At 42.1% G+C, this 12,687-nt stretch overlaps 1 protein-coding gene and 1 pseudogene across 2 annotated transcripts in view; one reads left to right on the top strand and one right to left on the bottom strand.

Annotated features, from left to right (window-relative positions):
- The first annotated feature begins 252 nt into the window (after nt 1–252).
- Nsg2 (neuronal vesicle trafficking associated 2) overlaps nt 253–12,687 on the top strand; it is a 60,150-nt gene continuing 47,715 nt past the window's right edge. Inside the window, exons 1-3 of one of the 2 annotated variants that reach the window (XM_021239365.2) lie at nt 282–463; nt 681–793; nt 1,356–1,506. In XM_021239365.2, coding sequence (XP_021095024.1) covers nt 1,378–1,506 — 129 coding nt within the window. In that variant the 5' untranslated portion in view covers nt 282–463; nt 681–793; nt 1,356–1,377. Of the gene's footprint in view, nt 464–680; nt 794–1,355; nt 1,507–12,687 lie in introns of both variants that reach the window. The other variant, XM_004836361.4, reaches the window with a different exon arrangement.
- LOC147822946 (Nuclear RNase P) lies at nt 12,290–12,494 on the bottom strand (annotated as a pseudogene).

Below are 12,687 nucleotides of genomic sequence, written 5' to 3'. Positions count from 1 at the left end.
TTGTTCAGGAAGCTCTTAGGAGATGATCATCTTTCCTAAAAGTTAACCTGTTTTCCCAGTTTTTGCAAAGTCTCAAGAATTGCTTTCTATATACGTAATGCATATTATTAAAAAAAATATATATATTTGATGTGGCCAGAATTCGTCCCACCTTCTTGAAACCGTTTTGTACCATGCAGTGGTTGTGGCCATGCATGAGAAACAGCAGGTGGTGCCAGATGACAGATGGTGTGGAGCTTGTTCCCCGATGGGAGGGGGCGCGAGCGAGTAAGCGAGCAGGCAGCTGTCAGGAGATCTTCCCCGCTCTCTGGCGCCTCGCTCTCAGAAGCTCCGGATCCTGACACACGCGAGGCGCTGTCCTTTCAGCACCACAAGCTCAGGGCTGAGGAGGGAGGACTCCTGCTTGTCCTCCTCCTCTTCAGATTGGCTTGAATCTGCTCTGATCCCCCAAGAGTGCAGCGCAGTAAGTAGGCATTTGTTTTTGTTGTAACCATTCCCCACTATCTTCTAAATCCTTACCACCCCTGATTTCCCCACAACAACCCTGTTTTGTCTAATAACGTTCCATTAGCATGTTTGACAAGAGAAATTCAGTTGGGCTGGGCTTTTGAGGGTGGGGTGAAAGCACTGTTTGACTTCCAGGGGGGCTGGAGAGGAATAAATGTGATTTGCTTATTTAGTTGGCAATCTTGCAGTACGGGGGCTGCTAACTTTCCATGGAACAACAACAACAAAAAATGGCCCTTCGCTATTGAGGAAATGGAGGAATTCCATACCTGAATAACAGGATCAGGTTCGTGCCAGCCACCACCCCCCCTTTGGTTTTGTTTTAGGAAATTGAATCTAATGTAAATCTATATATGATGCAAAAGGGAACAGCTAGAGATATTGCATGTATCTTTTGTGTTTTCGGGGGATTGATGAAGAAAAATCCATACCACCCCCCCCAAACCAAAAAACCGAAAACAAACCAGAGGATGAAGTGAAATTTATCATACCGCAGAATTTCATTTGGCACTAAGATTACATTTTCTACTGGGATTATATGAACACTTTAGCTGTAGTGTCTTGAATATTTTTAAAGCTGTTTTTCATGTAGGTCTGGGATTTTCCTTGGTTCCTCCCATTTGAGGGCTGTTGAACCCAGTGATCAGGTGGCATGTTCTGATGATTAAAGAAGTTTTACTTGACAATGGGAATCATGTCAGAAAATCTAGTGGAAGATCGATGACTGATCACTACATTGAAAGCCACCCAAGTAGAGCTGTTGAGGACAGCATTATTTTCTCTGTCTTCGACCCTCTCCTTTCCTGCCTCACCTCCTGCTGTAACCAGAATCCCATTACTTGCCTTAGGTCTGGGAAGAAAGGCTTAAGGATGGTGAAGCTGAACAGTAACCCCAACGAGAAGGGAACCAAGCCACCTTCAGTTGAGGATGGCTTCCAGACCGTTCCTCTCATCACTCCTTTGGAGGTTAATCACTTACAACTGCCTGCTCCGGAGAAGGTAAATCAGGCGTTCTTCTTCTAATAAGCCCCTTGGAATCCCCCTTCTAAAGGCAATAAAACAGCAAAACATTCCACTACAAACCCTTTCATTCCTTAATCAGCCAAATATACTCCCTTTCTTGTAAAATGTAGTTATTGTTTCCAGAGACAAGACAGCTGTGTGTTATTTCAGATTTATGGTGTTTGTTCATTTTTTGCTTGTATCTACATACATGGGTGAGCAAATTGACCTTTCCTTGTTAAAATTTTATCACAGCAGATGAATACAAATAAGCTCCTAGGTGGTGACAGAAAAAAACCTGTCTTGATTATTTTGGGAGGTGTTTCAAAAATTGGCTAGCATAGATTTGAGGACAGAGACTTGAATTTAGTCCAACAAACATTCAGTTTGCACCTGCTCAGGCCCTGTCTCTACCAGGAGTTGGTTAGAAAAAGAAAAAAAAATATGAAATCATTATTCAGTACGACAAATGAGTGTAATGCATCATGGTAAATTCTATGCCTGAGCATTACAAAGATTGTGAGAGTACATGCATGGAAACAACTAAATTCTGTCAGGGTGGGAAGAAGATGAGGAGGATTTTGGGATAGGACTGGGGGGATAGGTTAGAGGAGCTGCAGAGGGGAATATTAGAACTGGGTTCTTGAAGGTGAGTAAAAACCTTTCAGGTAGACCATGAGAGAAAAATGCACAAAGGCACAGTTGGGAAGCTTTTGGGGAGCAGCATGACTGGAGTAGAGTGTCTTTGGTGGAGGCGTGGCTGGGAAAGAGTGACTGACTGATGGCACATCTCCTGACATGGGAGTAGTCCATGGAGAATGGAGGTGGCATTCATACAAAGACTGGGGTGGAGGGTGTTATACCATGTAGATGGGTGGGGAAATATTGTCATTTAGGATCCAGCTGAGAAAACTTGCTGTTTTGTAATATGAGCTTGTACATACCATAAGGAAGAGATTTGGAGGTAAATGATGGAGTTCCCTGGCTGCAGGTGAACAATGGATCATTCCATCTGTTTGATTTTCTCATTGGCATGTCCAGGAAGGTATTGTGTATCTTAACCAATTGGCTCCATCCAATCAACAGAAGAGGAGTCAAAGCTAGATAAAGAGCCTGGCTGATTGGTTGGGGATTGAGTCATTTGTTTTGAAAGTTCAGAGGTTGTCAACATGAGAATATATGCCATGATGGGGTTGCAGAAATAAAGAATTCTTGAGCCATCCTGAGAATTGATAACACCTTTAAACATAACTTTGAACAGGCAGTTAACACTAAAGAATCATGAAGAGATAGTGTCGAGAATTTGTCACATGCATATCAGATGGATTTTGACTACATATTAGAGTCATGTGGGGATTTTAAACTCCTGATGTCTTGAGCCATATATCAGAATAATTCTATTAGAATGTCTACAGTAAGAGCTGGATATCAGTATTAATGACATTTCCTCCAAGTGACTCCTATGTGCATCAAAAGATGAGAACCGTTGTTTTAGATGGGTGATACTCCTAGGAATCAAGAGTTATGAACTCATAGGTTAAAATTTTTTGAATTATCCAAGTTATCAGAAAGAGTAAATGGAAATGCTAAAATTTGAATCTAGACATAAGAGGAAGCTGGAGGGGAGAAGGGGAGATATTGTCCTGAGGTTCTGAGGCCAACAGCTACAGCTTTGCAGACTTAAGCAGTGTGCAAGAAAAAGCGACTGTGATAAGGTTTCCTTTCTCCCAACCATCCATACAACTGCAAATAGAGATTGCTGTGATCTCTTTCTTCTCTTACTCTCCCTATCCACCTGGGATTTCTTCTCTCCTTGAATGAAGAGACTGACCCAGTGTTTACTCAGCATCCAGTCCAGCAGTACCAGAAAGTCACACAAAGCTTGAAGCATAAATATCTTATTTCTATGGTGGGACCTCTTTGCAAGGAAAAGGAAACATGCAACCTAAAAAATGCTATGGGTCCCAGTTTGACTCCAAATTCCTAAAGGGACACATTCCTACAGGGACACATCATAGATGACCCCAGATGTTCATGGAAAAACTCTTTCTAGGAAGTAGACCTGTTTCCTCTTCTGTGAAGTGAGGGGGATCACACTTAACTTACAAGAGTCAGATCAAAGATAGATGTGGCCCCATCTATAAAATGTCAGGCACAAAACTGACCATGAAAGAATAATAGTTACCATTTTTCAAGTGCTTCCTAAATGTTAGATGTTGTCCTGAGCCACACACACACACACACACACACACACACACACACACTCAGAAACTTTCATTCTTTCAATAGTTAGTAGAATCTGACAAGGAGTTCTATTAAAATCCAAGTTTTAAAGAAACTCAGACACAGAGCATTATTGGTTGTGGAACCTGGGCAATGTTGTTCCATCCAGAACCTCCCATATCAGCAGGAGTGAGGAGTGAGCTTGCCTGAGAATCCACGGAGTTAGTCTCTAGCTCTAACTCAGTCACTAGCCCACAGTGTGACTTGATTTTCCTCCCTTAGGTGTGTGAGGTGAGCTTTGGTACACCAACCACACTGATGAGGAAAACAAGGCTCTGGTTAATAGAGTGGCCTGCCCAAATTCCATAGACAAGGAGTAGAACAACCAGGCTTAATGTTCCTGACACCCCAACTTTTTATTTTTGCATCATTCTGGCTCCAATGCTAAGAAACCTCCCACCCTGGGAGAATGCTTCCTCAAACTCTATGTTCCCTTTTATGTGGCTACAGCTCCTTGAACTCCCTTCCAGATAGGCTCCTGGACCTGCAAGTGAGGCCCTTGGAGTTGTTCTCCAGAAATATGTCACCACCTCTTTGTTTCCTCCCTGTCCAGTGCTGGAGAGATTGGTGGCTGCTCTGGGAGAGGTGGTGGCCAGCCTCAGGGTGTTTTATCTTCACTTAATTCTCCTCACTGCTCCGGAGATTCCTTACCTTTGTGACCAGTCCGCTCCCATGGAAACCCTTTGTAGTCCCTCATTCTCACATGGTTCCATCCGCAGCCCTCACCTTGGCATTCCTGGTCTTGCACTGTCTAGCTACTGGTTTCCATTCTTCTATTCCTACCTTGTCCCTTGAACACCAGCATGTCACACTTCTCTCAAGCAGCAGTTTTCAATGGGGGAGAATTTTGCATTTCAGGGAGATATCTATCAATGTCTGGAGACCTTTTGGTCATCATAAGTGGAGGGGTGATTCTACTGGCATCTAGTGAGTGAAGTCAAGAATGCTGCTAAATATCTTACAGTACACATGACAGCTTCACCTAACCCCTCCTACAAAGAATTATTCTACCCAAATATCAGCAGTCGTGAGGTTGAAAAACCCTGCCAAAGAGTTTCTACATTCTCTAGGAGTTTCCTATGCCTCATCCTCCTTGAACATGTCATTCCTTCTGCACAGAATGCCCTTCTCACCCTTTGCTTATCTGATAAGACAACACTCATCTTCCTAAACTCAGTTCTGACAGTAGCTATCCTGCACACCTTTCTTGACCATCCATGAATATAGCCATGATGATAGTCATCATACTTGAAGGTATCCAAACTCCTTCCTTCTTTCCTTCCTTCTTTCCTTCCTTCCTTCCTTCCTTCTCTTCTTCCTTCCAATTTTCCAATTTTGTTGAGTACCTTCTATCCACCAATCACCACCCTAGATTATGCATATACATGAAAAGACAATATAGCCTCTAATTTCATAGTTTCATGTCTAGAGGGGAAGAGGGACCTCAAATAAGTGATCACACAAATAGAAGCCCATAGAGGCAAATTATTAGAAGTGCTATTGAGAAAAAGAAGATGTTATAATGTAAGAGAGGGCAAAACTTAGGAGAATCTAATTCTGATGGGAGGATGGTCACAGAGGTATTTCTGAGGAAGTAGCCCTGGCTGAAACCTGGTGAGTGGAGTGAGGACAAAGGACTAGCATGCAGGCATGCAGCAAAGAGGGTGGAGGAATAATCAGGGAGCGAGGTTGGCTGAGGATGTTGAGAGAAGGAGAAAAACTTAGGAGATGAAGTGAGGTGGATGCAAGTCACGTGTGGTCTGGTGTACATTTTTTGGAAGGGACTTAAAGCAGGAGAGTAACAGGATCTGAGTCTTATTTTAGGATGACTACTCTGGCTCTGCTGGGCAGCCTAGGGAACAAGGGACAGGCTCAGTCTCATGCTTGGTATTCACTGCTTCTCTTCCTCTTTTCTTCCAATCATTCTTCCATATAACACCGGAGCATTTATCCCTAAAACAGAAGTGACTCCATTTCTTGCAGTCGCCCCACAAAGAGTAGTGGAAGAAAAGTGCAAAAGGCATGATACCAGCTAGAAGGCCACTGTTGTGTTAATGAAGGAGGTGGTGGTGGTTGGGACTAGTGCAGTAGGATTGGGGGGTTGGTGGGATTTATTAGTGCTAGGTTGGCTGTGAGGAGAATTTGGTCTCTCTGTTCCACTTGCCGAGTAGGCCTGAGACCCCTGGCTCTGAATCACCTCAGAAGCATTAGTCTTGACATGGAATGGGCAGTGGGCAATACTGGCTGAATAAGGGACCCTCTTCTGTTCTAGTTAGAACTGACCTCATTTTCTTCACTTGTTGCATGGAGAAACTAAGCAGTTGAGTGGTTTTCTCCAGAACACAGGCGCAAGCTTTGGAGAAGCTGGGATATTAATTGTTAGATGTCCAATTCTGGGACATGTGTTTGGGGCCTTGCTGATTTCAGTTTGTCTAAGTGACCACAACAACCTAGCTGTCCCCACAACTCATCTGTGAGGCTTCTGCCATTATCTCCATTTTACAGAAGCAGAAGCAGGCTCAGAGAGGTTACCTGCTGTTGTAGGGCACATCAAGAGAAAACACCGCACCCATGATCGTCCCTCAGGTGTGCTTAGAGATGTTAACTAATGGATGGCAGGTATGCAGAAACAAACCACAGATGGTACAGCTCCACCCTGGCAAAGGCCCAGGTGAATTGTATATGTCGCAAGCCAGCTTCCAGGCTTTGGGAAAATGCTCCTTTCTTTTCTTGTGATTACTAAGTATTTGTGAATCGTGGAGAAGCTTATTTCACCTGCATTGGGATAAGAGGAACATAGACATGTAGACACAAATTGATACTTGGCATGCTTCAAGTTTGCCTGGTAGATCACATGCACTTTGTAGTCCTGGAGACCTCAGCTAAACTATTTATTTACTGTGTGGCTTTGGCAAATTGCTTAGCCTCTCTGGACTCTGTTTTGTTTTGCTTCCAACTGAGTATATCTACGTAATAGGGTTACTGTCAAGGCAATAATGTGAAAATTGTCTAATGGGCCTGTCACATGGAGAGAGCTCACTGATATAGTTTCCTTTCTTCTACCAGACACAGAGAATATGTAGCATAAGATGACATGTTTGGAAGAAGAGGAAGAAAAATAAAAGATGCTAAGGATAAAAGATGAGGTCTCAAGGGTGGGGATATGAATCTGGGGGTCCGATGCTGCATAAGGAAGATCTGAAAGGATATTGGGCAGAGGGGATATCATTTCTATCACAGAGATCTATGTGACTTCTTGGCCACTCCCATGGCTTCTTTTTCTCCCCGAGACAAGGGATCAGAGAAATGTCAGCCTTTCCCCAGGGAGCAGCAGAAATGCACTCTTCAGGGTCCAGGTCTACAGAGCCCCTTGTTCTTCAGAGACTCTCAATGCATAGGTTATAAAACAGCCAACAGAGGGGCAAAGCTCCAATTAGGCAGTTCCTGCAAGCAGCTAGGAAATACTCAATAAGCACATCAAGAATTCTCTATAATTCAAAAATAACAATTTTAAACAATATAATTCTTTACTCAGATTGTTTAAAAAATTTAAAAATAATACCTAGCACTGATGATGCTGGGAACAAATCTGACCTCGGTATAGGTCAGGTTATATGATTTGATGCAACATATTCAGGGACTATTTTGACATTGTTTATAAGCTTGAAACAGTATATACCACTTTACTGATATGTTTTACACTGGTAGGAAGCCTTTCTTTGTGCAAATTTTTTTCAAGAATTCAAAGATCTATAGGTATTATAAAACAAAAGCCAAAACAGAAAAAACAGGGGAACAACTTGGACTATTGCACAAAAAGGGACTGGTTAAATCAACTCTGGTGCATGGATTGAATTATTAAGCAGTGATTATAAGAAAGAGGCCTGTTTTAATGTGGAAAGGAGCACTAGGCACACTGCTCAGTTAAAAGAACTCCAAATAGGGTGGAGCCACACATAATGTGGGCATGTTATATTCTTTTTTACTGTTTCATTTTTGATTGACACATAATTGCACATGTTCTTGGGGTAAAACATGGTGTTTTGATACATTTATACATTATATAATGGTTTCTACACAATGGGATATTATTTAACCATAAAAAGAACGAAAATCTTGCTATTTTTAAAATCATGGGTTAACCCGGAGGTTATGCATGTGTTTTATTCTTGTAGTTTATAAAGCCGTTTTGAAAGGTCATAAAATAAACCATTAAATGTTTAAGAAACAAGGATGGGGTGAGTGGCATCCATTTGAAGACTTTTTAAATATAACCATTGCCCTTTGAATGATGATTAGGCATCAAAGTTTTACTTAAAAAATCATCCCCATTTTGTGAATAGTAAAATAATCTGGAAGACTTGGTGTAACTTGCTCACTTTCACACAGAGAGAGTCCACCTTGGAGAGAGCCAATGTTCCTATTTGTATAGAGAGGATTATAGCAGCCCACTTTGAATTCAAATGCTAACTCTACCACCTCCTTACTGCATGACCCTTGGTAAGTTTATTAATCATTCTGAACTTCTGTTTCCCTTGACATGGTATCTTCCTCTACAGATTGTTGTAAGGAGGAAATGAGAAAAATATATGCTAAATGTTTATCAGAGTGTCCAGCTCATAGTAAATGCTTAATGCAAAGACATCATTATTATTGTTGGTATTAACGTGATTTTCCTCATCTAACTCAGTTCCAGATTCAGGTTCTCTGTTCCTGTGAAGCAGAGGGGCTGGCCCAGGCAGCAAAGAGAGATGATTTATAAAGTGCCCTGGGCCTCTGTGCCATGGAGCATCCTGTGGAGAGTAATTTTGCCTCATACTTTGCATTGCCAAAGAACTGGACAGTCATATAATTTTTGGTCTAGACAGTCCATTTGAGACCCTATTAGGCAAACTTCATTTGTGTCGCTGAGAAAGCAAAGCCTAGCAAAGAAAAGAGAACTGAACCCATGGAAAGAGCCAATGGCAGGTTCATTTTAGAGACCTGTTCCTGACTTAGTCTCACTGTGTGACCTGTGCAAAATCCCTTCTTTGGGCTCCAGTTTCCTCACATAAATTAGGGAGTTGGGCCATACTGCTTTAAGCACTGATTTTTCTGATATTTTACTTTTGTTTTCTACTTCACACCAAGCTTCAGGGGACAGGGCAAGACTCAAACCCAAGGAAAGAATATGGGGTGAGGTGGAGAGAGGCAAATGGGGGAAGTTCTCAACTGAAGACTCAGGTTGCAACTGGGCAATTTCACCTTCTCTCTCTTTAGATATGAGATATATTCATTCATTCATTCAACAGTATTTGTGGAGCCCATATTTTATCCCATTTCCATAGGAACAGAGTATGTTAGGTGGTACTTGAATCTGAGTTTAGGTTCAAGTCTTGTCTGCCTCATAGTTGACACGCGAGTGGTGCAGTCATTTCTGCCCTCAGACTCAGGCTCCTCATCTGTAAAATGCAGACAATCACCCATTCCTCTTAGAGTGAGTGACAAAGTTTGCTGTAGTGCTTTCAGGAAGTAAAGCTTTTGCTACAGTTCCAGGAACCTAGTAGGTACCTTAGAAAGCATGATTTAATTAAATTCTTTTATTGGTACATTGTAGGTATACAACAAAATTACATTTCTCATTGGGAATTGTACCTTTACATAATGCATCTTGGTTCTTATTTTTTCCCCATTCCTAGCCCTCCCTTCACCCCCTCTACCCTTCCCTATTTACAAAGACTTTATTTCCATTTTTTCCATTTCTCATCATTTTTGCTTTCCCTTCTTAGAAAGCATGATTGATAGGAAAGATCATGATAATCTTGAGGCTGCATACCAGCTTAACCACTCATCAGTAATTTTATCATAAAAAATGTAACTTGACCTGCTGGAGTTAACTTTCCATATGAAAAAAGGAATAATAATAGGGATTTTATGGGAGAGACATGAGGACTGAAGGGAATGTGATCAGGAGAATTATGAAGATGAAATGGATCTTCATCAGTAGGGTACTTAGCGTAGGGTCTGGCACATAGTAGGTGCTCAGCAGCAAACTGCTCATTGTCTTGGCCCGGAACTTCTCGCTTTCCTGCAGAGATGAGCTGAAGGAACAGCATAGATCTATTTTTGGCCTGTGCAAGTCCAGCTCATAAAAATACAATCTTGCTTCTTGTCAGCACTTCTGCACTCTTATTTATTGTTCCTGCCAATCCTGGGACCTCTCCATGTGGGAACTTCTTCATTATTGATAATCCTGGGAAGTAGTATTTTAAATTTTTATAATCTGTACTTTGAGCCATCTGAACCACATGTATTATCTGGCCTTATGAGTGAAGGGGGAATTATAGCCAGACTGAGGGGTCCTTTTGGGATGAATAATTTATTCCATTTTCACAATGCCAATTATGTTAAATTATGATCCTCATATTAGCTGCTGACAGGGCAATGGGGGACCAAAGTGTAAACATGAAAAGAAAACCAAGTTGCTACTCTGCCACATCCACAATAATGTTTGAAAACCTGAAGTTTCATTTTTCCAAAATATCTATGACACCCTAATTTTAATTATAGAAAACTAAGAAGATTTTTTTCTCCTTCCATTTCTGTTATAAATCAAAGAGCTCAGTGCTCTGTTTTGATCCATTTTTGTAACAGCAGGAAAAAAAAAGAATGTCCAGAATAGACCCTTTCGTTACCAATTTATTTGCTCTAATCTCCCCCCGTCTCCCTGCTTATGCAAGCTGATTCCTCTAAGGTACAATTAATAACTATTGGCTAACATTTCTTATGCTTCCTCCTGCACAGTTCTAAAAATCAGTAACTTGTTACTGTATCTTTTATATAAAGAAGGGAAATATTTGTGTTTCCCTTCCATAGGAACAAAACACCAAACTTCTTGCAACTCCTAATACCTGATTTTGGTGACTTCATAGGACTGTATTGTCTCTTCTCTCTCTTTCTCTACTCCTGTGTATCTCCATTGTGGCTGAGACTTCTCCTCTGCTTGTAATGCACATCTGGAAAACCATCTCTTGGTTTATCATCCTTCCTTAGTTCTTCACTGTCCTCAATTTGGTCTTCAAGATCTGCCTGTCCCTCCTAGCTTCATCTCTGTCATCCCTCTCTCACTGCTCTATTCTCTAGCCTCTTTGGGTATTCCCCCAGCCTCTTGAGTGTCTTTTGAAGGTTTGCTGGTATATGCTTCTCTCTTGGTCCAGAAAGATCTTTTCTTTGGGTTTGAGGAAACAAGGAAGATGGCCAAAAGCCAAAGCTCATGGAAAAGTGACCATGCTCTGAATTAGGGAGGAGACAGTATAGTGCCCCTGCCCCAGGCAAATGGGTCAATTCAAGAGAAATATTTGAGGAAGCTAGAACTACAATGGGTGGAATGATGGAATGGGTTTGGGAACTGAAGAGAAGGGAAGTATCATGAAAGATTCTTGTACTTGATCTGATAATAACAACGCTGTGGACAATACTGCTGTTTTCAAAGCTGGAGATTCTATAAATAATAAATTCTATAAATTCATGAAAATGTTGAGGGCAAGGTAGTTGGGGAATGTAGGTCAAAGCCCAAGGGGTAGACTGTGACCATGAACAATTTAGTTGTGTTGATCCAAACACAAATGCCCAGTAGGGTAAACTGAGTTTTGGATGAGGTCTGAATGGATACATTTAGGAATCATAAAACTAAATGATAGGCTTGGCAATACTGACAGCAAGTAAGGACACCCAGAAGGGAGCTTGTAGAAGTGGAGAAGAGTGGCTATGACCTATTCTTGAAAATTCCCATCATTGTGGGCTGGGGATTTAGCTCAGTGGTTTCACTGCCTGCTGCGCAAGCACAAGGACCCAAGTTCAATCCCCAGTACCAAAAAAAAAACAACAACCCCCCCCCCCCATCATTGAGAGGTTGTGTGGAAAAGGAGCACCCTGAAGAATAAACTGAGGAGAGCTAGTTAGTGTGGTAGGAACAGACTAAGAGAAAGATCACTAATGGACCCAAGGGAAGAGAATGTTTCAAGGAGGAGGGGAGAACAAGTCTATCAAATACAAGTACTTCTCAATTTGCAATAGGGTTATGGCCAGATAAACCTATTCTAAGTTAACAATATCATAAGTCAGGAATGCATATAGTCTGCCTAGCCTACTGACTATAACAACACAACACAATGTAGAGCATCCATTTGCCCTCATGATTACATGGCTGCCCGGGAGTTGCAGCTCTCTGCAGCCACTGTCCCGCATAGGGAAAGACAGCACCATACTGCGCATCTATATCCTGGGAAAAGATAAAAATTGGACGTAGTTTCTAGTGACTGTGTACATCACTTCCACACCATTGTAAAGTTCCACAAATAGTAAGTCAAACCATTGTAAGTCAGGGACCATCTGTAGCTCTGAGAGCTGAAAGATGACCAAGGACAGAGCACTCTCCACTTGTTCCAAGCAAATAGAACAAGACCTCCAGAAATAGAGGTGAGTTCTAAAGGAGCTAACACTTCCTTGGGGGTGAAGGTGAAATTTATATAGAAGCCCAGGTTAGTTTTGTTCCAAGCTCAGGCTAAGGTGGCGTCCACCAGACCCCTCCCCGGGAGCCGGCTCTGTGGCATCTCCTGCCCAGGGTGCCCTCCTGCAGGGCCTTGTTCTCTGGGCACTCACCTCCCTGAGGCTCAAGGAAGGCCCTGTTAGAATTACTGCTGTCCCCAGTCTCAGACCTTCCCAAGGGACATGGTCCTGGGTGCTTTGGGGAAAAATGTGACTTAGCTAACAAGAGAGGAGCAGATGACGAAGACTCACATGATATTGGGTATTCACCTGTCTCTTAGCCTGTGTTTGAGCTCTGTGGTTTCCAGAGTGAGGCAATGAAGCTAAAATAATTATTTTTATTAGACAGTCACCCAGAGCATGAGCAGT

Source organism: Heterocephalus glaber, unplaced genomic scaffold (assembly GCF_053883595.1).
Source record: "Heterocephalus glaber isolate CG9 unplaced genomic scaffold, H.glaber_assembly_v1.0 deba00001606, whole genome shotgun sequence".
Classification (NCBI taxonomy): domain Eukaryota; kingdom Metazoa; phylum Chordata; class Mammalia; order Rodentia; family Bathyergidae; genus Heterocephalus; species Heterocephalus glaber.
The sequence above is the reverse complement of the archived record's forward strand: the minus strand, read 5'-3'. Positions and strand labels throughout refer to the sequence as shown.